This window comes from Calidris pugnax, unplaced genomic scaffold (genome assembly GCF_001431845.1).
Source record: "Calidris pugnax isolate Ruff unplaced genomic scaffold, ASM143184v1 scaffold11, whole genome shotgun sequence".
NCBI classification, from domain to species: domain Eukaryota; kingdom Metazoa; phylum Chordata; class Aves; order Charadriiformes; family Scolopacidae; genus Calidris; species Calidris pugnax.
Genome location: NW_015090803.1, coordinates 461,828 through 489,805, shown reverse-complemented (window position 1 = coordinate 489,805; position 27,978 = coordinate 461,828). Strand labels below are relative to the sequence as shown.

Here is a 27,978-nt window from a genome sequence, read left to right as displayed (position 1 = left end):
ACTTGACCTTTGTGTAATATTTATCCCCAGATCTGCCATTGGGAAGCTGGGGGCAGAGGTATTTGAGGCTGTGTACAGCTATCTCAAGCAAGCAAGACAGCAGAATGCCAGTGAGGAGGAGATCAGGAGATGTCTGGAGAAACTGGTTTCTAGAGCAAGTGATTGTTTTGAAGTGGACCAGCTTCTGTACTTTGAGGAGCAGCTACAGGCTTCAGAAGCACATCTCCAGCTGTAAAACATGCATCAGTAAGAGGACTGGAAATAGCAAGGAGGAGTGAAGGTGCTGAGCTGCCTTCTTCAGGCCAGTGGGCAAGTACAGCAGGTATTTGGAGGAAACTACTCAAGGTAATACAGTACGTAGCCATGTGAGTAAATTCCATTTAAGATTCCAGACCACAGTGAGAAGTTGGTAGATACGGTACAGATTACAGGGCCAGGAAGAACAACAATTGTTTGTGAGAGTGAAGGGGAGGAGTCACTGTTACCAGCATCCCTTTTTCACCACTTTGGGCATAAAGAAAGTTGTTGTCCTTGGCCAGGCATCAGTCCTGCACTCAGAGCATCACTGGGAAAGCTACCTCTGATGGAAATGGTGCCAGATTAGACTCCAGTTGCTGTTGATTCCTATGCTATCTGGTCCTCATGACATTTAAGCCCTTATTTTTTTTTACTTTGGCAGGTTTACCCTTACACATACATGTATATGTTTGGCTTCTCAGCCACTAATTGGCTGTTATTATTCAATGTTCAAAAGGACTGTATTCAATCTGTGTGACTTTCAAAGGAACTGTGGAAATACATGCCTGTGTGTATATTTTTATATACATGTATGCATGCTCACATACCCAGAAATAGGTATGTGTATGCATAGAGCCAGAAAGCTGTCTGGCCATACACCATACACGTGCGTGTACAGAGACAGGGCTGTCTCTATGCATAGAGAGATCATAGCTATGATTCTGTCTCAGGCCTGAGCTATAGCTGACTGTTAGCTGGGAATCCTTACTGGGACTTCTGAGACTTTTGGATCAAATTCATTGTACACAGATGCAACAATAAACTGGGGGTTTTTTGCTTGCACATGGTTACCGTTAATGTTTTTTCTTAGTGTTCGTGCTCCCTTCTTCATACGCATCACACTTTTGCTGATTTCAACTGCATATCATGCTCTGATTATATACCTGATGTTTTCCTTCTACCTCTTCCTTCTTTATTCTGCATTCTGAGGTCCTTCACCCATCTGTGTAAAACATGAAAGGATAACAAAGTGGTACAATCTATAGAGGAATCTCAAATGAATTATGGACCAAATTAATTTTAAGCATCAAGTCATTATCATAGTCCTTATGTTTCTTGCTTTTGTGCCACAGCTCTTAGAGGAGTCAGGGACTGAATTAAATAAATCAAATTCATAATATGAACGTAAAAAAACTTTGCTATTTGACCTGAGATGAGTTATTTACAGCTAAGGATCCTGGTATTGATAATAAATGAAGCAGTACTACTGATCTGTCTTTGTGACATGCTTGAAAGGTAAGGAGAGTCATCTTAATCTATCTCAGCAGCAACACAAACTGAGGAAGCAAAGGACATGCCCAGCTACAAAAGATGTGGCATTATACTTCCAACTCAAAGTGGTAGAAGAATCTGGCATGTCTGATTGCAGCTTGCATTTGGAATACAGAGTGTTGGAAGCTGGAGGCTAAAATCCGCTCTGATGTTCACTGAGGTAGGGAAACATTTTTTTCTTCTGTGTGGTGGTTCAGATCCCATAGGTGGAGAGGCAGTTTGAAGCACAGATTCTCAGTCAGGTTTTAGTCTCTTCCCCGTTATTTCTTCTTGTACTTACACACCCAATCCTTCTTAATGTTGTGTCTGTGTACTTGCTTCTGTATTTTTGCACATGACTTCATTTAAGACCATTTAAAGACAGAAGTGCCGAAGTCTGAGATAACGGAGGAGTTGTTGGATGTTGCAGGGACTAAAAATTTGACAAAGCAAACAATGAATAACTAACACATGGTGAGAATCATGTCAGAGGGTGATAATCTTGACTACTGCACTTACTTCTGGCTGTGATTCAGAGTAATTTATCACAAAAACTTCATAAACAGCCTCTATAACAATCAACTTCCTTCTTAGTAATGAGGAACACCTCATCAGACTTTCTTCCTGAAGCATGCAAGAAAAATAGAGCTGCATAGGAATGGGTCAAGCTCTCTAAGGCATTCAAACCCTAGGGAGATCATTAAACAGCAACCTTTAAAGCCTGGAAAACATGGATTAGCCATACAGATTACCCTCGGGGAAATGGTTGCTCTCTGAGGAACTGTACTTTTGCTTGTTGCACATGAAAAAGAAATTCCAGTGCCTTCTACAGTTACTTCAGTTGCTTTCTTCTCTCTGCAGGATATGAACCTCAAGCCATACAAGGGAGGTTACCACTTTTTCTGGTTATATGCTTTAAACTACGCTTTGGTTATGTGTTTTCCATCAATCATACCACAACTAGGCAATGTGGTATACATGTTAAACTCATCAGGAAACTTTTTGTCTTTGAACTGTAGTAAAAGCACAGAGATAAATCCCATGGATTTAACAGAAATTCTTACATCACTGTTTCTGTTGAGGGGTCACTTCAGAAAAGCGGTAGGTTGGATTACGTGCCTTTCTCTCTACTTTCATTTTCCAATAAAACCCTACTTTTTTCAAATCTCATCCCTTCCAAAATTCCCAGCAAATTGTTAGGTTTGAAATTGCATCGTCCAGACCAGGACCAGGTCTTATTTTAGAGACAAAGAGATCTATCCCCACCGGGACATGATAAAATGCAATGAATTTGTCTTCTGTCATTCTGCTTTCTGTACCCCAGGGGAGGATACGCATCAGGAGTTCAACTCCATTTTGCAGCTTGTTAAAACCTCTTTCATAGGTTCCAAAAAGCTGGCGTTTGTTTTGTTTTTACAGGTGTTTAAAGGTCTCCAGGTATCCTCCTGCACTTCTGCAGCTGCACAGTAAGTAGCCTTCAGTGGGGATTTTCTGTGCTGTCCCCAGACTTGCAGGGACAGGCAAGTGGGGATAGAGAAGAAAGTTACGCGGTCTTTTTCCAGGCAGTTGCCATTATTTTTTTTGTTTTCCAGCATATAACAACTAAATATTCCCACCATGTTGGTATTATCTTGATAATGTATAGCCTACGCTGTTCTTATTTTGTGTGATATTGTTATCATAAACCTTTGCTGCATTATGCATGTGTGCACACTCACAAATCTCCTCTCAGTTTTTCTCTTGGGGTCGCCACCAGCTAAAAATTTTAAGAGCCTCCACTGATCCTGACTATTTCAAACTAAATAGATTACTGAAGATTTTATGAAACCGTATATAGGCACATGAATCACAACTCGTGACAGAGAACAGCTTATGCCCCCTGGGGTAGAGGGGCTGCTGCCGTCGTGCCAGAGACACTGTCTCTGCTGAGCTCAGTGAAGCTGCGTTTGGTGCCGCGGTGTGAGTATTGAAGGCAACTGTGTTTATCAAGATGCCACACTGATAATCTCTATATATGGTTATCAGATTAATTATCTTTCTGTAATCAAGTTTAGTATAAAAAGAAAGTAGTAAATTTTGAATTAACAGAAAAGGTACGATACCGAATCCTTAGAGATCAGTAAGTCTTTAGAAATGCAAAAATTCTGAAGAAAGCAGGAGATGACAAAAGAGTCATTGTAACATAAAGTCCATTAAGCAATTGTTGAATCCAGTCAGGCTATTAACAGGCCTTACTCTTCCACAAACATGTCGACCTACAGAGAGAAGTGCAGAGTCCTTTTCTAACCTAATAAAGCCTTGATGGAAGGAGAGGAACAGAGCAAATTCATTACGTTGTCTATTAGACAAATGGTATGAATTGCCATAAAAGAAAAAAAAATCTCAAAAGATCAGATCTTGTATAACATAAATTTTATTTTTCAGATCTATTCTGCTTGCTGAGGAAAAAGGACTTAAAATGAAGAAAAGTCTGAGACCCTGTCTTTTATATATGAAATACAAGCAGGTTCATTTCCAGCAAAATCCCAGCGCTGGTGGTCATTAGTAGAAATCTAAAAGGAAAGAGGAGGATTGTCAGTATCATGGATCTTCAGCAATAAAATAGCAACAGAGCTGCTGGAAGTAAATGTGAGGAAATAAATGTAAAGACATTAGATTGCTGTGGATAAGGCTTCATAAAAGGTCCCATTTGACTTACATATTTGTACCGAAAACCTTCACAAGCATCAGACAGACGTGCTGCTTTTTTATTGACTCTCCTAAAAGTGCTAGAAGCTGTATTATTTGATGCAGAGATACTGCAAGCAGAGGAAGTGAGGTGAGTAATTATTTAATGCTTTGGGGCCTTGAACTTGGTAAAAAGGTGCTTGAACTATAAAGGGAAAAAGAACATTTCAATTTTTGATAAGAACTGTCAATGTCTCGTCCACAGCTGGATTAGGAGGCAGACCAATTTGATTTGTCACAGCAGACAAGATGTAAATCCTTATTTACAGATAATTTGCCATGTTACCTCTTCAGACAGGTTTCAGTCTTAAGTTGTTCACAAATGGTTAGCTACAGCCACTTGATTTGCAGTATTCTTGCATGGTGAGTTGGTTGCTACCCCATCGGGTCAGGAAGCAGAAACCAGGTCATGGGGATAAACTTCCCAGCAGAAAGATCAGTTGAGGAAAACAGACCTTTTGTCAGCTGGTTTAAATGTATTTATCCATTCCACCAGATGACACCTGGCCAGGGATTCCCAGTGTTTTGCAATGTGCCAGAAGCACACATGGTGGCTATCATCCCACAGAGAAAATGGGCTCAGTTTTGTTGTCATCTTCATTAATACATGGCTAGCTCTTTTCGAAGTACAAAGGCAGTGGTGTGCAAACAGAAATACCGCTTCCAAAGAAAAATGGCAAATGAAAGGGTAGAAGGTTACTCTTTTCTATGATTTGATTGTCCTGTGTATCAATATATTTTTGCATTTAGAATCTGCAGTGTGTGTTAGGGAGCCTGAGAATGTTTTTCCTCTGTTTATATATCTATATAGAGAATTGAATTGTGAATCTATCATGAATTGTCTATCTAATTATCTGTCATCTACCTCTACATCTATACATGCACACGCACACATATAGACACATAGTTATGTATATTACCTTTTGTACAGCACATCACCAGACCTTCAAGAATACTTTTTCTCTCATGATAAACAAAATGTCTGCCAACTGCTCAGAAAAATGCTTACAAGCAGGTAAATGCGCAGCTGGATGCACCTTGAGGGGAAAAGCCCCCAAAGTGGTGATCAGCTACTGCATCAGACACTGTACAAACAGCCCCAAGGCAACCGCCACCTCCGAGACCTCCCGGCTGAGGTACCGAGCAGGAGGATGAATGGAGGATGGCTCTGAGAAGTAGCCTGAGCACGTGTAGCAAAGTGCTCCTCTTGCTCCTTGCCTGACACCGTGCCAGGCAGTCGGTGGTGACTTGTAGGTGTTAGTGGAAGGCAAGGCATGAAGAACAATGCAGTGCTTAGTGAGAGCTGAAATGGGTTTTAATATAGAAACCTTTATTTCATGAAATATGACTGTGGCTGTGCAAGCAAGTGTGCAGGTGATGGACTGCTGAGGAACTGTCTCTGTGCCAGAGATTTATGCTGAACGAGCTGGGAATTTGTGAATTCTCTTCTCCATCCATTGCTCTCTGCTGAGCCCTCGGGGACTGCCTTACTGTACCATGGCATGCAGCATTCCCTTGGGCTGTATTATTTCCCCTCAACATCTCTAATCTGAATTCTATTTTATTTTTCTTCGTATCAAAGCTTCCTTTTTCTGGCAGAGGCCACTCTATTGATCTGTATCTGTAAAGTATCAGCAGTGTGAGGGTAGTCTTAAATAATGCATTGGGGTTTGCTCCCTCTGCTCTCAGTGAGCTCCAGTGAACTGCTCCTTCAAGCTGCTGTGGAGCCTTCCTAGCTTGAACTGTCTCAGTTGTCTTTTGTCCTCTCTCCTTCCTGCCTTCTTAAGCACAGAAAGCAAAGCAAACTCAAGATGTTCAGAGTTTGGAGAACAGATGCTGTCATTTATTGTCCAGAGGCAATCCTTATAATCAAGAGAGGCTGCCTCTCTCTTTTTGTAAGACTGTTTTTGAGTGTGAACATTATTTTATTGATGCCTTTATGCATCTGACAATCAGTGGCACTCTTGCCATCCCGTCTCTGCCAGTGAGGGGTTTTTTTTCCCACCTCAAAATGAAGCTTGCTTGTTTTGAATGCTCTTTTGGCAGGAGCTTGGCTCCTGATGATGACAGTGAATGCTCCTGACTCCCTAGAGGCCTGATTTTGCCAATTACTCATGCTGAGAAGCATGTCCTTCTACAAGCTGTCTTAGCAACTGGAGGCTGTGTTTCTGGGAGGGGTTGTTAGTCAAGCCAGCAATAAGCCAGGGCACTGAAGTGGTCCTTGTGTCACCTGAGGAGGACAAGAATCACTGCCAGGGTGCATCAGTCCCAGTTGGGGAGCAGGGCAGGACTGAGGGCAGCCCTGGGCATCTCCTTGGTGCTGCTGGAGGACCCCCACAGGTTTGCTGCATCAGAGGTGGTGGGTGTCCAGGAAGCAACAGAAGCATTTGTGCCTGGGCCAGGAGGCTCAGGAACCCATCTGGATTCACATTCACATGGCGCTGGCTGTTTCGAGCTAATGCTGCGGTGAGGAGATTCACAGAGAGCCAGAAAACGAACTCTCAGGAAGACAATGAGTCTCCAGACTACCTAATGACTACTTAATGAGTGTCTAAGCACTGCACCGTTATTGAATTTTAATTGCCTTCTTTCTGGCTTGGTGCTATAAAATGAAAAAGGAGCAAACACTACATGTAATGAGAGTGGATGATTAAAAAGTAATACCTAAGAGACACCCAGGCGTTTGTGGAAAAGACCACAAGGATAATGTAACGAGAGAATGCACCGCTGCTTGTGTGCCTGCCACCTCTCTGGATAAAAAGTACATTTTTACAATTGTTAAAAATTGAACTTGTTTTCAGCATGATCTGGCAGAAAAATAGATCATTGCGTATCAGTGAGGTAATTAAAGTTATACTGAATGAAATACTGGTTAACACCAGTGTATGGAAAATCCAATCTACCTCACCAGGTCAGTGCAGATGGGCTTTTCAAAGGTTGCTTTTTAGCGTTGTGCCCGTAGTGATGTCTGCTTAGATTATTATCTACCTTATTAAATGAACATGTATTACTTTCAGCAGTACACAGCAGGAAGGCCCAAATGAAAGGAGACAAAATGTGCCTTCAATCCATCACGCATTTAGAGATGTGCTTAGCTTTCAGTGCCAGCCCCAGTGTTGCACAATTGCGGGGGGAGCAGATAACACTGGTGTGTAGCACTGGGAGAAGCACAGCACAGGGACTTTTTGCCCATAAAAGAGTTAGGTCTTTAGAGCTTGAAGCCCCAGCTTCAAAGCAACAGGCATTCAGAGGTCCAAGAAGACCTCCAGCTGCTGGAGAGCTTGACAGTGCCACAGCCTGGTGGTCCAAGCAGTTGAGCTAAATTAATATAGATTTATATAATCAAAAGATAAATTAAATTGAATTAAAATTTACATAGATTAAATAAAGTCCTATAAACAGAGATTGACCTCCCTTTTCCCATTTGTTTTGTACGCTCATAATTGACTAAATGGAAAATGCAGCCAAGTCCTGGAGAGCAGGCCAGCCTTCTCAGGTGGGTTGGCTCCCTTTGGCCAGCTCTCCTGCCTGGGCTGCAGGGCCGTGCATCACGGGCTCATTTTTTTACCCCTCTACTCTTAACAAACTGTAGTGTTTGATGGCGTGACAGTGGGGACTCCCTAGCGAGCAGCACTGGTGGGAGTCAGAGCAGCTGTAATTAGTTCTTTCTTAATGCCAGAAAATTACCTAAAGCAGCACTTGCCCATAAATCAGAAGTCCCCATAAAGATGGATGGCAGAGAACGTGTTATTTAGGGGACATGCAACCTGCAGGCGCTCCCGTAATTTCACTTTTTTCAACTCTGATGGGTGAGCATTTGTAGGGTATTTTGACCAGAACCAATGGAAAACTCTGCCCTGGTCTTGATGTCTGTGACTATACCCATTTGTTTTGATCATCTCTTTCCATGTCATACATTTTGTCACCAGGCATTAATCCGACAGGTCTCTCTGGTACAGCTTCTCCTCTGCTGGAGTTTCTGGTAACTCTTCATGAAATATTTTGGGCTCCGATGTTTTCATAAAGAAAATGAACTGCGTTTTTTTCTTCCTCTCTCTTTTTCCATCTGCATTTGTTTGGCTCTAATAATTTTTCTCATGAGCAGGTTTGGTGTAGTGAGTGTCCATGGCCCTGTTGCATTTCAGAAAATTCTCCCTCCACGCTCCTGACAAGCATAAACCTTATAGGCACAATTTTTCAGAAACTTTATATCAATTGTTACGCTTTCTATTTATTTAATAATGGCTACCTCTCAATTGGCACCAGAACTATATTTTTGTCACATTCCCTTCCTCTTCCTTTCCTTTCCTTTTTTAAGATCTGAATTTGTCCTTTGCACTTTCCAAGTATTCCCTACATTTTAAATTAGTTGCGAACTTTTGAAATAATTACAAACAACAATTCTTCCTAGGGTTGAAAGGTGAGCATCAAGCAATACTTCACAGCAAGACAAAAATACCATTCCAGCTAAAGAGACTCCGCAAAGCAAAACATCAGAGAGACAAGTCAGAAAAAGGACCAGGTTTTCAGGTACCAAAAGCAGGAACAGGTTTTCAGAATTCTTACCACGTAAGGAAATATCTGAGGGGTTATAAGAAAAATAGGAAGCATGATTTAGGCATTATTCTTAAAAAATAAATCTACAGTATCTTAGTATTATCAGCACCTGAATCTAATTCTTTGCCATCAAAACACTTTTTATATTACTGCATTTATAGTCAGAAAAGACAGGAGAAAGGTCATCCCGTTATTGTCATCTAAGGAAATACACAATTTTTTCATCTTATTAATCAAAAGTTTGGCAGCAAAAAAATGTACGAGACTGAAAGCCTGGATAGATGACTTTGGGGAAAGGCACTTTTCTTCAGGATTTATGTCTTTTTTTCTAGAAAAGTAAAAAGAATTTGAAAATGTCTAAAATGTGAGCTGCATCAGTTAATTGTGTGAAAATAAGCTTCAATCAAAGAGGCTTTGATTTCTCAAAGAGAATGAGGCACACTTTCAATATATTCATTTGCAATCAAAAAGACTAGACAGATTTGACTTTTTTTTTTTCAGCAACAGATTCAGGGATTTGCAGAACCTGAGGATGTGTTGATTTAATGACAATTCCCATGAATTATAATGAGTGGTGTTCTCACATCTATGAACATTTCCATTTCTCTTGGGTAGAGCACCGACTCGCTTAAAGCTGCCCAAGAGCAGGGAGAAAGTAATCCCTGTGCAGTTACTACATAGAACAGCCACAAATGTCATTGTGTGGACCATGTCTCAGGTCCGTGGTGGTAAGGATGAGTAACAATAGGATCTTAGGCCAAAAGAAGAGTCTTGGTCCCATCTCCACCTGTGAGAACTGCAGGTGCAGGTCGGACCTCACATGGGTAGTGCTATCACCAGCAACGCCCCTAAGGCAGAACGTGATCCTGCCTCTGCCAAAAGGTCTCGTTGCAGAGTCAGTGAAAGGAGATGATCAAGGGAAATGCACTCCCAAGGGCATAGGTGGTGTGATTTTGTTGGATCACAGAGCTGGGAGACTCGAGCACCCAGTTCAGGTGGTGAGGATGGGGTGAACTGCTGCCTGACAGCCCTGAGCCCCGCTGAGCACGTCTGGGCACCCTGGTCTGGAGCCAGCCCAGCAGTTTTCAGGCTTTTTTTTTTTTTTTTCCAAGGACTCAAAGGGTAAAACCTCAGCGCTGGTGCCACTTGTGTTAAAGGAGCCTGTTTGACTGCTGTGTGGTGCCTGCCTTTCCCAGCTGCTAACATCTGTCTGTAATTCCAACAAGGCAATGGAGACTCATACAAACGAAGGCAGAGCTGGTGCTGACACGCAAAGGGTTATTGTTGCTGTTTAGTGCTAATGGCTTTCTGCATTATTGTAGCCATTTATCCCTATTCCTTGTGCCTTTGTCACATCCTTCTCAGAGACAGGAGTTACTGTCACTGAAGACTGGAGGTAATTTACCAGTGCTGCCACCTACGCACAAGTTGCTAATTATAGACTAGGAGCAGGTGGAAGGAGCCAGGTACATTATGAATCTGTTCTTATTAACGAGCGAGCAGCTAGGCCGAGGGTTTCCAATTATGCTCTCTGTGTTGGCAGCAGATTTGCTTGTAGCCTGGCTTCTGTTTCAGGAGCCAGTACAGCAGTCCTGCTGGGTAGATGTTTGCTCCCAGTGGGAACTGGACTTGCATTGATTAGCCTGCAAGTGTGGAGCCCTGAAAGCAGTACGCCATGTGCTCAGATGCTGTGTGCTGTTGCCCCCCCGATTTAGCCTTTAAACACCCATTAAAACCCACTACCCCCAGCGCTCCTTGTGGAAACAAAACAAAAACTCATTGGGTGGTGAGGTGAGCTTTAGGCATTTATTCTCTAAAAGAGCTCTGGCTGTTGGATTTGTGACTTTCCACTTTTCTTTCCCTGCATAAGCACCACAGAAGTTTCGGGCTGTCCAGGAATGACTGCTTGGTCAATGTATTGTTTCCAAGAATGATGCGGATGAGGACGTATGAGGAAGCTGTTTCTGGGAATGGGATGCATGAAGAGAGATGCAGAAACTCCGGAGGAGCAGAGGATAAAGAGGGAAAGAGGCAGAATGCCTTGAAGAGAATTGCAGACTTCACACCCAGCCTGGTAAATGAGGACACATACCTCCCCTCAGCAGGTAGGAAACCCTGAAAAAGAGAAACATTTCTGAAGCGAGAGGAAAGTCCTACTATCCCTGTGGATATTTGTTAATGTTTAAAGTTATCTTTCAAACAAAGCAGCAATTACATCTTTTGAGTATCAGTAACCCCACAAACATGCCAGCCTTTGTAAATTCAGATATGCCTGACACGGCTGACCTCCTGTTTTCGATGGCTGTCCTTGTTAGGGCCCATCCCTTATCTTACCTGGTTTCAGCCAGAGCAGGGCCCTGGGGAGCACTGGAGAGAAGCTGATCTTCCTCATCCTACCTAGCAAATCAAATGTGATTAAGAAATTTCACAATGTCAGGCCTTCTTTAATATCTGAGTATTGCTAAACGCGTCTGAGTTTACAACTGGGTCTGACGAGTTTAATATCAGCCATCAAATGTAATAGAGCAGACTGCCTGAATTCCCTTCCCGGGATAATAAGATATACTGAAGTAGAAACGATTCTTTTCATGTTAATAAACCGAGTGCCTTTCATTGTGTTGGCACCATGAGGAATTTGAACTCAATTCAGAATAAAGCCCTTGATCTGGCAGCAGGCTGACTGTAAGCCATTTGAATTACTCCTTTGTTTTAACATTTATCAGTGTGAGGGTGAAGCTTGTGTTCTTCAGCAAATGATTGTCAATGAAATATCAGCTTCTTCATTAAGGTAAATTAGGGAAAATGTGCCATGGATAAACAGTGCACTCTGAAATGTTATTCCTGTTAAATAAGCTTTGTGTTATGGTTTTACCCAGAGGCTGGATCACCAGTGGTGTACCTGTTTGGCAGCAGAGCCATCTCCAAAGGGTGTAGAGGTGAAAAAACAAGTTGTGAGAGGTGACCAGGCCAAATGAATGAGAGGTGAGATGGCAAGAGAGCACAGCAGCAGGATACATCAGCACAGACCAGCTCACATGCACCACTCATCTCCCAGAGAAGCACTGACTTACTATCACATGAGAGCATTTAGTGCACAAGGATGAAGCAGGGGAGAGTCAGAAAAGGAATGTTTGCAATAGAGAAAGTCAAAGGTGCTGGCTGGAGAATCAGACAAATTTGACTGCTCTCATCAATAGAGAGAGAAGGCAAGCAAACGTGGCGATAATGAAGGAATTGAGCTAAACTCAGGAGCTCTGGAAGGTGAGGTTGGAGTCTGATGTACTTTATAGGTTTGATAGACCAAGAGATGCAGAAAAGAAGTTCTTCAATCACCGTGTGTGGGTGTACATCATAGCGAATCACAGGCATGGTTTGACTCAGAAAGACTCGCACCGAGTGTGTCTTTGCCTGCTTGGTATCCACTCAGCTCATTTCCTCGGTGAGAAATTTTCTTCACCACTTGAAATTAAATGTCAAGACCCTGTACAGTGGTTGTCTAAGGGTACTGGAAGTTAGCCACTGCCACGGCATGGCTCGGTGGTGATTGAGCTGGCAGAGCACTCCCAATGCTGTTTCACAATCTGTGGCTTTAGCACAGTGACCACCCGGTGGGGCAGCTCTCAAAATGGGGAGCAATGTCAAAGTCTTGTCTCAGGAGAAGAGGAAAGGGCAAGCTGCCAGGCCACTAGGGGAATGGGGTTTTGCGGTGGCCAGAGAAGATGGCTGGGCAGAGATAGGACTGGCAAAAGAAGCCCCATATGAGGATGGGGGGCCAGTGTCTGGAGACAAGCAGACGTTTCTATGCTGAACTAGAAGTTAGTTTGTAGTCCTTCCCCTGCTCCTGCCACTGTCTGTCTCAAAAGCTGAAGTCTAATTTCTATTCCCACTAAGATGACCCCACATCATTGATTTCCTGAGATCCAACAGAAATCACAGGGGATGGTGCTAAGCAGCACAAAGACATCAGCAGTTTGCAGTATCACTGGAGCACCTGTTAAGTGGCTTACAGACTGCTGAACCGACAGCTCAAAAACTACCTGTCAGTGGGGAATTGTCATCCAACTGTTTTTTTTTCTAGTGGGGTTTGCAAACATTCGTATGAGGCCAACACTGCTCTGTGTTTCCATCAGCAGTCTGAAATGGAGTGTAATTGCTCTGCTGACAAAATGTGACAGCACAACAATTTGTAATGGGTCATGGTGGGAAGCGAGGTGTGTGCCCATTCCTGGGCTACAGCCAGTGGATGCAGAATCATGTCAACCCTGGAAGGGCTGTTGCATCTCTACTGAGCCAGCATCTGATCAAGGATTTTTAATGTAGTGATGTGATAAAACCTTTGCTAGCAGAATTTTCTAAGGTATAAGTGACAGATCGGTGCATATAAATAGGAAGGTGGGAGATACTGACTGTCCTTTGTGTATCACATACCGTTTTGTTGGTCTTATTTTGAAAAGGCCTTTGAAAAAAAATGGAGAGGGGCACAAAAAATCCATAAAGGTGTTCAGTCACTTATACCGAGACACATCGCTTAGGCAGGTTATTTTAACAAAGATGGGAGGTTGAAAGATGACTTGTTGATTCCTCACGTTGGGGAAAATACCAAGTACCAAAAGCTCTCTTGTATCATGAGACAAAACACATACCAAAACATGCAGCTCAGCAAGGACTCCAGCCGTGTTCAGTTTGGCATGTTTAACCATGAAGACCAGGGAAGAGGTTGATTCTCAGCCTTTGGTGGTCTGCAAATCAAAAAGTGGAAGACAAGCTCTAGCCCCGTGCTGGTATGAGTATGAACAGCAGCAGCTACAAGGTTCAAGTCACTTGGCTCAGTGCAGAGGTCAGTAGGTGAAATAAAAGGACCTGTACAAGGTAGCCTGTAAATCACAGTAGGAAGCCTTTCTGGCTAGCTCTGCAGATCTGTTTTTTAAGCAGCAATACGAGCAACAAGCACTTATTTTCATCAACAGGGTCTTTTCTGTGTTGGCAAGTGCTTGGGTGAATGTTAGCTGATTGGAGAGGTGTGCTCTTAGGGAACATCATACTGGGAGTGTCAACTATACCTGTTCCTTTTCCAAGCAAAAAGCTGCAGACTGACTGCATCTTTCCGAGTTCTGCTGCAGTGTCTTTTAGGTAATCAGGGGCAAAATAAAGGCTCAGAGGTGTTGCTGCATCTGATTGCAAAAGTAGAAATCAGAGTTTTCTCTATTTTCAGTGTATTTTCTTCTGAAAAAAATGATCACCTCTCACTGACGGTGCACCAGAATTTTAAACGCTGGAGTTATTCAGTTAGAAACAACTTGCTGCTGCTCCTGTCTGTTTAATCTTCCTTCACTCAGCTCATGTCACTCAGAAAAGGACTTCCATTGAAAGGAGGGGATGCCTCATAGGCTTGCCAGATTGCAGTTTAATTGGCTTTGTTCCCCAGAGACTAAGACTCAGAAGAAGTTTTCAAAGTTGAAATGACAGTGGTGCAAGAAATGGTTTCCTCCTTCTCCCCATGTGTGTGTGTCCCCTCCCTACAGAGCTCACCAGTGGATTTGCTTAAGAAGACCACGTGCTGAGGAGCATTCAAGCCTTAACTCCAGCAGCACGTTGAGATGGGAAGGCATGCAGAGGTGACAGCACGTGACAGTGTGCTTCCACAGAGATGCAGATGCTCTGGAGAGGAGAAATTCCCAGCTGGGGCAGGAAGATGTGTCCGAGCTTGCCAAGAACCGAGGCGAGAGGCAGGTAGGACTCAGCAGGGTGCATGCAGAAAGACCTCTGAGTAGTCGCCCACTGACAAGCTGTCAGAGACAGTGTCCCCTTGCTACCTACAAAATCTCTAGTATCTGCACCCTGTGCATGACTCAGACTCTCAAAAGCATTTCAAAGCCACTAACTGGGCTCAGGTATGCAGTTCCTGTTACTTTCTCATTACTTGTTTTGACTATCTGCTTACATTAATTTACATTAATTGATTAGCTTGAGTCTGAGTGATTTAGGCCAGCTACTATCTACAACTGTCTCTGGCTCTGTACAGAAACAATGGAGAAAGGATGGAGCATCAGCTGAGGAGGCCAAAATGGTTGTTTATAAAGCATGGCTATTCTTTAAGACAAGGACTTGACTGGATTCTGGGAACTGAAGTTGTCCCTAACCCCCAACACTGGTTGACCATCTCCTGCAGCCAGAGGTAAGGAGTACCAGACCAGAGGGATGGAACACAGGATGTGTGGGAAGTGAACAGTACCTGGAAATTACACTGTAAGCATGGCAGACATGCACTGTTAAATATTTGCTCTCTGAACTCCACATATACATCAGGCTACTGCATATAGCCCAGAGCAGGCTATTTATCTTCTACCTGTCCTTTCTTGGACCATGGGTATTTCAGTCCCTTGTGAGTCCAGAGAAAGCCAATGGGCATCCTTTCCTGACTGCCCATGCAAGGAGGCTCTTTGTGGTGTAAAACACACAAACACTCCTCCCCACTCTGATATCTGGGTTGGAGACAGCACGTTTACAACTTCCTCTGAGAAACAAATGACTCAAGAAAGCAAGGGCCTGACCCACCAGATTATCTGCTGTCCCCCTGTTTCAGACCACAGGGAAGTGGTAATTCTTGTTGCTTGCCCTTTTGCTTCATTTTCATGGAAAGTATAAGGCACTGTTGGAAAGAAGTGTAGTTACAGCTTCAGCTGGGTGACACCCCAGACTAGACAGGAAGGGAAGGCTGAGAGCACTGCAGCATTGGCACAGCATGAGCACCACGTTGCTCACACCCCCTGGGAGGGATTTCTCGAAGTCTTGACATGAGCATGCTATAGATACAGCAGCTTTTTGCCCCAGGAGTATTGGAACAACTCTGTCACAACTCTAAAAATTGCTACACTTCACTGCTGTAATCATGGTACAATGTCTTCCAAAGTCTGTTTAATTTCTACATCTATTTTATTCCTAAATCTATTTAGATTATCAGAATAGCAGAACTGTATCTATTTTAGGATACTTAGTGCTCTCTCAACAGTCTGTCTTGGGATGACAATGCACACCCTGGTGCTCATGGTCTTATTACTGTATATAGACTGGTATAGGCAATGCTGAGCTCACCCAGCAAGCAGGACGTCTGCTTTCAATAGCTGTGCTCTTCCCTCTAGCTGAGTAACGGGCAACTGGAAAGGGCAGCTGACGTCAGAGACTGGTAAATCATGTAATTGCATTTTAACAAGCCCATAGGACCTTCTGCTTGGATTTGGCCGCCCAGGCAGAGGACCTTCTCTGTGTCTGTTTTCCAGGAAACAGCATCAAGTTTGCAGCCTCTCATACTGCTCCAGGAAAGAAGTAGGCAATCCTAAAGGACGACATCTTCCAAAAGATTTAGTGCCTGATTCCAGATCTCAGTATTCACACTCCTGCTTCAGCTGCTGCTTAGTGCTGGAAACCTCAGTTTCCAAGTGTAACCCATCTGCCAGAACTCAACTGGCAGCAACAAGGGCTGCACTCAAGCTTAACGCTGTGAGCCAGAAACAAGGAAAAGATTTATGAAATTTTGTTGCCCTTGGTGAGTTTACATTCACAACTTGCAAAGAGAAGTCAGATGGCTTAATGAACATTACTTTTGTTAAAGGGGACAACAAAGCTCTAGCAAAGTAGGTAAGCAGTAACCATTGCGATTATTTTATAAAGCAGAGCTTTAGATTATTTTATAAACCAGAGCTAGAACTTAAACAATTTTTACTGTATTTTCTTCTGGGGAAGCAGCTGCTAGGTCAGATGATTGCTTCCCCGTGCTTTCTGGCATTAACTTAAATGAAGAAACTAAGATTCACTCTGTTGATTTACAAAACCTGCAATGACCTTCACAATTTCACTCTCGGCTCCTCCTTGGTTTGCCAGAACCCCTCTGTCTCACAGTCCACCCTGACACCTGTGAAAAAAACCTATGTCCCAAGGCTGTTTGCTGGTCCTTCTCATCCATCACTCTCTGCTTGAGCAGTTAATAGACTCCTTCTCTGTTTTCTCCCCAGGGAGTCCTGGGGAGGGGTGCTTTGGAGGGACCGTTGGTGCCAGGCTGGAGCTGGTGTGGAATGCTGGTGTGAAGTGTGTGGTCTGTGTGTGTCAGTCATGTGAGCAGATTGGTGTATGGTCAGCACAAACCTCCCTCCCAGAGGTTCCTCCCTCCTGTCTCCAGAGGGAGACATAAACACTGGGTTCCCATCTGAAGATAAAAACAGTCACGTCGTTAAGGGTTAAGTGCTTGGGCAGGATGGCACCTACAGTTAGGTGGATGGATTAGTGCTATTGGACGTATTGGAGCTATTTGCCACTTTCCAAGCTACTGTTTGGCAAATTACCCATGTCCTTCAACCTCTTTCCTCCTCATCTATTTCCCGTAGCAGCAGTCAAATGCATGAACTAGCATTGTTGCGCTCCATCTGTTCCTAAAAATAGAGAAAAAATTGTGAGGCTACAAAAATAAGCCGAAGCCTAAAGCATTTTGTTTGGTTTTAGGGAAGAAATGGCTCTACATCTGTCTTTCTTAGTCTGCTTCCCCAAGATGCTCCCAGAGATTAAGGGTGCCTCTTGCAAGGATTTGGAGAGTCCTTTGCAAGAGCAGCATTTGTTCTCTCTGATCAGTCAGGAATAGTACTCACTGCTAGTACAAAACCTGAGTGCCAGCTTTCTCCAGCAGCACTGCTGGTTAAATAATGCCTGCTAGTGAAAAGGAAAAAAAGAAGGTAAAAAGATAACAAGAACAATTAGTAGGTACCATTCTGAACCACATCAGTGCTGCTACACTGGTGAAGGAAGATGGATGGCAGTAGTTTTTATATTTGTTTTCCAGATAAAGTATCTTTTATTCTCAGGAATATAATAAACTGAGTTCTTTTGGACTGTAAGCTATGCCAATGTAAATCAAATCCACTGCAATTCAATGCAAATCCACTGCCTTCACTGAAGTTTTATTGCTTTTCAGCAGCTGAAGATCTGGCTCCACCACTTACTGACTCTCCAGAGAAATCCAAGAGCTTGCTTGACAAGGTTCCTGAGTCTGCAGCTACTTACAGGTGAGTCTCAAAACAAAACCAGAGGTCCACACCAGCACAAACAATCTTTTCCCAAATTGCAGGGCTAAGTCTGGAGCTACTGCACGGGTCAGGGTATCATAAGCCAACCTTTGTTTCTCCGAGGTTTCATGTCTCCCCATGTAGTTTGAGCTGGGAAAATTCAATCTTGCAATTGCCTAAATTGCCCCTGGGGGTCTGAAGTGTGTGCAGCACCGGGCCCGGGGACACAGAACCGCGGAGGTGTGTCAGGCTGAAGGGAGGTTGATCAGGGCCACAGGTGCACACAGCTTTAGATCTCACAGCTGGGTTTAGCCTGAGGCCAAAACAGCAGCGGTAGCGATGCCGGCAGTGGTGAGCCTTGTCTTTCTCCTGACATATCATCTCTGCATGAGGCCAGCGGCACGTACATCCCAGCCACAGAGTAGCTGAGCTCTCTGAAGATACACAAACAAAACTTCCTTCCATGCTCTGAGCCTCACTTGTAGCTGACATTAATTTCCCTGTACTCAGTACCCAGCAGCATTACAGACCACAGTGAGGCTTGCAGCAGGGAGCTCCGAGGCCAGAAAGTGATATCTGAAAGGGCCACCGGGTCACCACTACAGCCAGAGACCTATACAGGAGAGCATAAAAAGAGCAAAGAAGAAAGTAATAACAAAAATAGAGCTGGAAAAAATGAAGCTAAAATTGCACAGGAAATAGCAGCAAAGAAGAAAAGGTGTTTGGAATAGAGTTGCTGCAAAAGGTCATTGCAAAGGTCAGGGCAGGCTCAGGGAGACAGCGATGGCAGGAATACTAAGTGTGTCAGGAAATGTAAATATGTTCTTTTTCCAGTGTTCACAGAGGGATAATGAGAGTGATGCCGGGGACAGCCATATGCTTTCAAGGGGAGTAAGCGAAATAATGAAAGGACTCCAGGTAAAGCCAGAGCCAGTGATAAAGGGCTTGCTCTTGTTGCAGGTTGTTAAAGTTTCAGGGCAAGGATCTGGCTCCTGAGGATCTCAGCAGGGAGCTGGGAGAAGCCAGGGCTGAGCTGGATGGACAGACCTACCTTGTTATGCTCCCACTGCGGTCTCGGGGCAAGGTCAGGCAAATGACACAGGTAGTAATGAACCAGGCTCCTTGAATTCGGCAACTAGCGGCTCCAGCCGGATGGAAAACACCTGGAGAAGTGTAATTTGATTAAAAATATTCTGCAAGGACTAACGAAAGAAAATCATGCTTAACAAATTATATGGAAACTTATTGTTCCTGAAGAGGGTGACATTAAGAGCTGACAGGCAGAAGCCGTGGGTGTAATTTACCTGGCCTTCAGTACAACCTTCGGTATAGAATAAATGAATACATTAAATTTGCATTTATATAGATCCTTTTCATCCACACGCCACAGCAAAGCACTTTGTAAACATCACATGGGCCATACAAAAGATGCATCCATGACAAGTTGGGACAAAGAGATTATTGGGAAAGCGGATCCTGAAGAGGCTGTGGATTGCAGACATGGATGTCTCTTGTTGGAGGTGCATGGTCCACACTCTGGTGATCATAGTCTGTCCATAGAAAGCCACTTAGTGGTAGGGACATAAGCCTGCAAATCACTTGGAAAACTATGGAAGTGAACTGCTGGCCAACTCGCAGACTCTCCCTCTCTCTGAAGGGGATCCCCAGCCAAGGGGTGTCATGGCTGTCCCCTACCCTCTTTTGGCTTTTAGGGTGTACGTTGGTCTGAAGTAGCCTCACATCTCATAGGTCCTGCAGCAACAGATGGAGCTGTATTAGGCAGTACAGCTTGCTCCTGCTGAGGATGGCCCAAAATAAACAAATCCCTTAGCAAAATGCATATAAAAGCTTCTGTACTTTTAAGTGGCCTCTGCTATAGTAATAAGATAACACGTTGCACTTCATAGAAGCACCTAAAAGCTTCATTTAGAATTGGTCGTAATATTTTAATAGATGCTGACTTTTTTTTTCAGTGAAAAAACCAGCAGAATTGTTTCCAGGCAGCTGAAATGTGGTTTGTATCACTCTTCTCAAAAATTAGTATTTCTTTTCTGTTTTTATGAATATGGTTGTTGCGCAGTTGAAAACATTCCTGCAGTTGGACCCTGCTAGCAGTCACTTCAAGGCAATGAAAGGCAGGAGGATGGTTTTATTCACAGTAAAAGATTTGAAATCAGGACTAATGTGGAAGAGTTAAAAATGACTTTCATGGCTCGCTAGAGAAAGCAGGTTGGAATTTCAAATTGTCATCTCAGAAAAATGACTATTAACGGCTCCCAGGGCTGGCACTGCAGCAGGGAAGCTGGGCCTTTGTCCTGGCACTGCATCGCCACTAATGAAGGGCCAGTCTCTACTGGCCATCTCTCAAACTTAATGGCCAAATAATGAATAGAAATTTATGGCTTGTCCAAGACATGGATACTGTGGATTCAGGAAGATTTTCTAGCTTTAGTTCAGCTTTACTTTAAAATTAAAGAGAGGCAGGAAGAAAAGCCTACCATCTGTGGGTTCAGGATTACAGCCCAAGCACTGCAGCTCTGTCACCCCAGTTCCAGCAGAGAGGGACCATCATTTTGCCTCCCTTGGACCCAGGACACTGTCACGTGCATGGTCAGCACCAGCCAGGCTGCTCATGGTCTCCAGTGTCTTCTCCGTGATGCAGCCTTTGCTGCCCTAGGTAACTAACTTCACAGCAGTAGTGTCAGCAAGGATTATGGCATGTTCTCTGCACTGTACTTTGCAGTTCCTAGTTACCAGTTCATCCTGTGGGCTTACAAGCATTTCATTAGCCCCAGCGTTTCCGTAGTCCCAGGGATAGCACAGGGCTCTGTCCCTCCACAGCTGAATGGCACTGCAAATTGGGCATGGAAGGAGTATCCATCAGCAGCTTAAGTGGCTCTAACTGCCGGTTTGCAAGACTTTGCTCTGTTCCTTCATAACTTGTAACCTTTTTATTCTATTTTAAAGCTGTATAAAAATGCTTTAACAGTATGAAAAACAATAACTTAAAAATCCATCTCAAAGTTGTCTCTTCTTCCAACAATCCCAACATCTCAAAGTTGTCTCTTCTTCCAACAATCCCTGACTTATTCCAGAAGCATTTACTACGTGAAACAATGATGAGAAATTGCACTGGCAGCCAAAGACAAGCTGTCTCCAGAGACTGATTTTAACAGATTATTTTTATTAGAAAACACTGGGGAGTGTTAGTGAATGACAACTTGGAGAACTGGTTTATGGCAGTCTTTTCAACAGCTATCTCTCTGCACTTACTCCACATCAATCTTAAATGAGTATCTCCTTCAAGGCTTATCTCATCTGCTCCAATTTTAGAAACAACTTAATAAAGTGCATTTGTCACCTCTTCTCCACATGGATTCTTGGCTAGTTCTGCCTTTACGTGGCTCTTACGTGCATCTTAACCTTGATCTCCTTTTCCTAAAAAATATGCTTATCAGCCTTTTGATGAAGGGCATTTCCTCCTCCTTTTTTTACTCCTTGAGGCTAACTTCTCTGGGCTATACTCAACTTGTTGCACTAAACTGCTCATTTTTCGGAGTTCAGCTGGTAATGAGGGTCAGTGATGGTTGTAGCAGGGTGTTTGTGATCCCACTACCTTCATGCTTCAGCACTGTAAGGTGTGAGACACGGTCAACAGGGCTGGTTTGTAGCAGGGCAATGTGCTTTTCTCCCTGGCTTCCATTGCCAGGTGATCTATGTGCACAGCGGCTTCAGGCAAGCTCCTGAGATGGAGCTACAGTCTGGCTAAAATGCCAGGTGCCACATATATATTCATTAACATCAATGTTATTTAATGGTACCCATTGTGCATTTTAATGAGGCATACCCCATAATATGTGTCAGGGCTAGGGCAGGCTCTGCTGGAAAGATAAATATGGATGGAAGAAAAATGTGTTTTGGCACAATGGAAAGATCCACTAATGTCTTAATTCTGCTTTTCATACTTTTCCAATGGAAATATTGACACTCTTGGTTATAAGCAGGGGGACATGGGGTGTAATTCAGACTGACTCGGCTTCCAGGAGCTTTTTCTGCCTGTGGGTATTTCTCAGTAATTCTGTATTATGGGCTGGCCTTGGGGCCTCTGTCTCCAGTCTCGCTCTCGTGAGGGCCAGCTGCAATTTCAACTTCTGTGCTCAGTCCCAGTCCTGCACTCTGTCTCTTGGGGAGGGGACAGGGAGAGAGGAGACCCACCTGCATGGAGGTGAAAAAAACACCACCATCTGCCATTCCTGAGAGGAGCTGAGCTTTCCCCGTGCCTGCCTTGCAGTGAGGACAGGACAGTTCCCCCAGGACACCACAGTGCTGGGGTGACTCACCAGGCTTCGCAGGGCTGTCCCACCTGGCTTTAATCAGGCTACTTTGCTAAGTTTATTTTCTGACGCTTTGATTTTGCCTCTCAGATCATCATGGTGCCCGGTTCTCTGCTCTCGTACCCGATATTCCATGCTGCAGGTGTGTATTGAAGAGCTCATCCAAGTCTAAAGTAGTTAAATGGTTTCAGGAACAAGCCACGATTGAGTTTTCAGGGGTCAAAAATGGTGACATTTCTCTCCTACATGCTGTAAGTCTTGCTTGGCGTGCGTTCAGCTCACTGTTGAAAGCTACCACTGCACACTAGGTTTGTGCAGAATTGATGGTATCCCTAGCGTTCATATTTTTATGCATTGGAATAATTTCTGGAGTGACCTTCTATTAGCCCACGTATTGACCACTTTTAAAAGAGTAATGAATTCCTCTTGATCCCCCGAAACAGAGCAGAGCGTGGGCTGCCTGCTGGCGTCAGCAAGATGATTGAACAACCAGTAGTCCTCTTGTCACAGCGACGGGAAGGAGGGATGAGCAGGAGGAAAGAGGTAATTTAGCTCTTTTCATGTTAGAATAGGGAGCACGTAATAAAAAAAGAAGTCATTTGGAAATAAATGACTGAGACGGCATTTAAAACAAATCAAAGATAAACATGCCTGTTCTCACACAGAACTCTGTAAGAATTATTGTCCCCTGCCCATCACTGGGAGCCATCATTTGTCTTTGCTTTCTTCTCCCCACAAAGATGCAAATGGGAGTGAGAAATGGCTCGGCAGGAATCTCATCTCATGACAAACATGAGGGTAATATTGGGCTGTGTTATAAATGTCGTTCAGCTTTATCCCAGCTCCTGCGTGACAATACTCAGCGCTATAAATGTCGTTCAGCTTTATCCCAGCTCCTGCATGACGGTGCTCAGGCTTCCCCTGCAGGCTGCCTTTTGGGAATGGTGCATTGGCCAGGAAGTGTTTTCAGAGAATATCCATGATGATTTCCTGACTTGTCAAGAAAGATTTTAAACAGTTACTCATGCAAGACAAGACTGCTAGGAACATTAAAGCCTGTCTTTGGTCTTTCCAGGCAGTCAGTAGTATGTGTCCACAGAAATTCCCTCACATGTGGAGAAGCAGAAACATGTTTTTTAAACTGATTAATCAGCAAAGATTACTGAAGTGTTGGCCGGATTGGGCAGCTGGTTAACCTCTGCAACAGCAAAGCCCAGATAAAATGCACCCTCAGCACTTGCAGGCCCATGGACACTGTGGTTCATGGGGACTGTCATCCTCCACTGCACATACATGGACATCTGCTGGACACCAGAGCCAGGCTGCAGCTTGTCACAGTGGGTCACACTGACCTATGCTGATGGACCCATCCTGTCAGTTCTGCCCAAGGATACCTCAACGTATTTGGGGTTCTCAGTGGCAATACACATATTTTTCTCTTTAGTCTGCTTCCCCGAGTCACCGTGGCTTTGAAATGTGACATTATTACAAATGAGAAGGCATACCTGCTCAGGTGATTTTCTGTATCATGTATCATATGTCCCTACAGGGAAACGGAGATAGATACATGTTTGGAAGATACTTCGATTTGTGTGAGTGAACCAGCTACTTAAACCAGGTAAGCCAAGCAGTGTGTTTTTAAGTAAATCCATGAAAATCACATTACTGAAACAGTAACATGGGTGTCAGAAAGCACATTTCAAGTCCTCACAGTCAATGGTAGTGTATGTATCTTAGTCCTTGGGAAAACAACACCAAGTCAACGTTATTAGCTGTCTCAATCAGCACAAGAAGAGCCTAAACTTATGTCTGAAAATATCCTGGTCTTATCCTTGACAAGTCCTGCCTTTCAACCATTTAAAAGTGCAGGATCTGAATATCTTAATTCCATTTCTAGGTCCCCTGGTCTATCAACATATGTGTATTCTGACAGTAGAGAGGTAAAAGATTATACAAAATCTTTCATCTTTTCTATTTGAGTAAGAGAACTTACCTGGATTGTCGTGAAGACTCTGCTGTGCACAAGGAGTCAAAGGCAGAAAATGAGTGCAGAAAAGGCTGTGTCTGTCTTTACAAGTAATGCAGTGCAGTAGGAGCAGATCTGTAGAGGGACGGAACCGTTAACCCAGGACCAAAGTCGGCACCGTCCATGAGTCAGGATGCTTTACTTTGAAAAGCTCCAGTCTGGTCCTGTCAATGGCTATTAAGGCTGTAATTCATTAGCGACTTCTCACATCTTCCAGGTTAGTTTAATCTGAAAAAAGAAAACAACAAAAAACCACTAGTTTGTGCAGTTTGTAATCATGCTGCAATGAGAACCAATGAGTGGGAAGCGAAGGTGATCAGGAGATTTGCTTTAAAAGTTCTCTAAAAATTGAACCAAACCATGAAAACCCCCACACTGGTTAAAGCAGCTCATCACGTATTACCAGTCCATACCCAGTTCTTGCATTCAGCAAAAAAAGTGAGGAAACAGAAAATTCCCAAGTTTGTTCATCACCTGTTGCAGCATCTTCTGTGTTTTCTGATGTATAAATGCAGTGGGAACCCTTCCCTTAAAGAAGTCTCCAGGAATTGTGCTGCGTACTGAAGTCCAGGAGCTTGTTGTGACAAGCAGAGACAATCTGTGATAGTGGCTTTTTAGCTTAAAAGTATGACTAATTACTAAACACTCAGGAGGTCTTACTCTGTGATATGAAAAGTGCAATTGAGGTTCACTGTTTGTTTTACAGTTTTCCCCTTTGCTTTATATTCCCATTCCTGTTTCCATCCATCTGATCTCCAAACTGAAGAGCTGAGGTTGCATTCCTACTTCACAAGACTAAAGCAACGCATATTGCACTGGTGAGCATTAAATAGCAATCTTTATATGTCCTTGAAGAAACCTGGAAAACCTATGCCTGTAAGGACATGAAAAACTGTTAAAACAGAGAAGATAAATTGTGGCTGACAAGGGGCTGTACGATGAGGCTTCTCTTTGAGGAAAGACCTAATAAATTAAAGGTGACTTACAAAAGCTTTCCTTTCAAAAGGAGATAAATTCAGAGATCTGTCTCACCAGAAGCGCGAGTATCAGGGAACTCAAAGAGCCTGCCTGCTGACGAGGGCAGAGACAACCTGTCTCCATCTTCTTGCACTGAAATGTCTTGTAATAAAACTAGGCTCTTGCCCTCATGAATTTGCTTGTGTTCTCACATTTCATGTGACCCCGCTCTCACGAGACCCTACCTGGAGCACTGGACATGGACCTGTTGGAGCAAGTCCAGAGGAGATGATCAGAGGGCTGGAGCATCTCTCCTATGAAGACAAGTGACGAGAGTTGGGGTTGTTCAGCCTGGAGAAGAGAAGGCTCTGGGGAGAGCTTACAGCCCCTTCCAGAACCTAAAGGGGGCTTACCAGAAAGATGGGAAGGCACTCTTTATCAGGGAGTGTAGCAACAGGCTGTTAACAGTTTTCAACTGAAAGAGGGTAGATTTTGATTAGATATTAAGAATAATTTTTTTTTCCCCAGTCAGATACTGGAACAGGTTGCCCAGAGAAGCTGTGGCTGCCCCATCCGTGGAAGTGAACAAGCCCGGGCTGGCTGGGGCTTTGAGCAACCTGGTCTGGTGGTAAGTGTCCGTGCCCATGGCAGGGCAGGTGGAACTAGATGATCTTTAAAGTCCCTTCCAACTCTAATAATTCTATGATTGTATGACTCCAAGATAAAAGATCCCTGGGGGAGCTGGCTGTTTCTCCAATGATGTAATTTGTGCTGTAGCAGCAGCTCCTGCAAACTGGGTGCTGCTGGGTGCTCAGGCAGCCTCACATGCAATGGGGACAGCAAAGCCAGCCTGAGCAGTGGGGTCAGTGCATACCAAGCTCGAAGGGGCTAAAAGCAGTTGAATTTTAAGATGAGCCAGCTGAGGTACAATTTTGTGTCCTCAGCCACTGGAAGGTAGGTGTCTATTTTGGTCAAAACCTGTCCCAAGCACTTAGGGTAAAGCTTGACTCCCTGCACAGCATGGCAGAGAGAGAGGGGAGGGAAGACAAGAGGAAGGCTGAGCTTGGCTGCAGGCTGGCTGGGTACCAGGGTCTGCCCCAGTGTGTGCAAGTACTTTTAAAGCAATCCTGCAGTGAATAACAGAAAAAATCAGGCCCTGCACATGTTTTATGGATCACAGAATAACATTGGTGGGAGAGAAGCTTGGGATCATCTGGTCCCACTCCAGTCCACAGCAGGGATAACCCCCAAGTCAGAGCTGATCACTCAGCACCCCATTCAGTTAGGTACTGAAAAATCTCAAAGGCTGGAGGCTCCAGCACTTGATCTCTCACATGGTGATTTTTTTTCTCTGTCCAAAGTTCTCCTTGCTGCAGCCTGTGCCCATTGATCTTAAATTTTGCAAGGATGCAGTGATTTCTCACACTCAGCTGCTCTGTCACCGCAGAGCTGCTCCTCACAGTCGGCCCCAGCTCCAGGGCTGTCCCAAGTACAGGACTTTGCATTTGTTTTTGCTGAGCTTCAGGATGTTACAGCCAGGATGTGGTCCCACGGGTCTCCAGCCAGCCTTTTTTAGAGCAGACCTCAGCTAATGAAGGCTTACCACAATCAGCAGCAGAACCATTAGGATTTGTCTCTGCCATTAGTACTTTCTCTTAAATTCAAAGCAGTTCGCTCTCTAGAGGATTAACAGAAAGATAAAAGGGATGTGAAAAAAATATAAGACTGTCCCCATCCCTTCAGTCTTTTCTTAGGTGGTAAGACCTCAGAACTATGTAGAGCTTATCTAACAAACTGGCAGCACACAGCTGCACCCTCTGCTTCAGGAGGGCCTGAAGCTGTGACCGCTGAAGCAGAGACCTCTAACATCTTGCCTGAGAGAAAACCACTTGTGCTTTGACACACAAGGAAAGTTGTCCACTCTCTGGGACCAGCCACTTGAGGGAGCCAAGATGACGTGCGCTGAGAGCCAGCAGATTATATAAGTGTTTTAGCTGGAATCACTCTCTTTTTCTAAATCTTTTGGGTCAGAAAGCTCTAAAAACTCCTGTCTCAGATTTAAATGATTTTTAATTTGGCTTTCAAAGTCTTGCACAGTTTTTGTATTTAGTCTGTCACCCTTGATAACTTTTGATGGGTTGTGTCTTGGTTTCCAACAAATTTGATAGCTGTTCAGAAGTCTTAACATTAATTTCTACAAATTGCATGAAAACAGACAGAAAATAGTAATGAAAATAGGTGAAATGGGGTCCTTTCAACAACTTCTTAGCCCACAAAATTTCCTTCACGTCCAAGCCTATTGTCTCTATTTTAAACATTAGAGACTCTACAGAGGAAAAAGTTATAGGAGAGTTGTAGGAAAGCAGTTCTATACCACAGGAAATCAGGATCCAGTTGTCAAGGAGATACTTATTTAGATATTACCCAGTGACTTTTTCAATATGGTTCCCTTCCCCCTATCACCCCCACCCCACAACTCCCTCTCCCCAAGACTCAGGTACTATTTTCTCCTATTTCATGAAATCCAACCACTATTTTAATGTTGAGCCAGCATTTTGAGAAACATTATCACTCCAAGGAAAAAGCTCAGAGACTTTGTTTAGTTTTTTAGCCCATGGAATTTACCAGACAGTGAAGATTTCTCTAGGAAGCCAAGAGGTTTCTTCAACTCTTTTGTATCCCATGAGAAATCCTGCCTGTCTTAATAAGACTTCGTACTATCTGATTCAACTGTTCCAGTCTGAAGATATCCGCATGCCAACCACCTCAATGATCCTGT

General features: G+C 43.8%; 1 protein-coding gene and 1 long non-coding RNA gene across 2 annotated transcripts in view; one reads left to right on the top strand and one right to left on the bottom strand.

Moving 5' to 3' along the window:
- Positions 1-10,837, top strand: part of NEK11 (NIMA-related kinase 11) — a 130,067-nt gene extending 119,230 nt beyond the window's left edge. Inside the window, exons 16-18 of the mRNA XM_014937745.1 lie at positions 31-4,366; positions 8,687-8,805; positions 10,703-10,837. Coding sequence (XP_014793231.1) covers positions 31-235 — 205 coding nt within the window. The 3' untranslated portion in view covers positions 236-4,366; positions 8,687-8,805; positions 10,703-10,837. The remainder of the gene's footprint in view (positions 1-30; positions 4,367-8,686; positions 8,806-10,702) is intronic.
- Positions 10,820-27,978, bottom strand: part of LOC106885508 — a 34,968-nt gene continuing 17,809 nt past the window's right edge. The window contains exons 7-10 of the long non-coding RNA XR_001411454.1: positions 24,210-24,470; positions 18,934-19,045; positions 13,476-13,571; positions 10,820-10,947 (exon numbers count right to left, since the gene is read on the bottom strand). This is a non-coding gene — a long non-coding RNA (uncharacterized LOC106885508). The remainder of the gene's footprint in view (positions 10,948-13,475; positions 13,572-18,933; positions 19,046-24,209; positions 24,471-27,978) is intronic.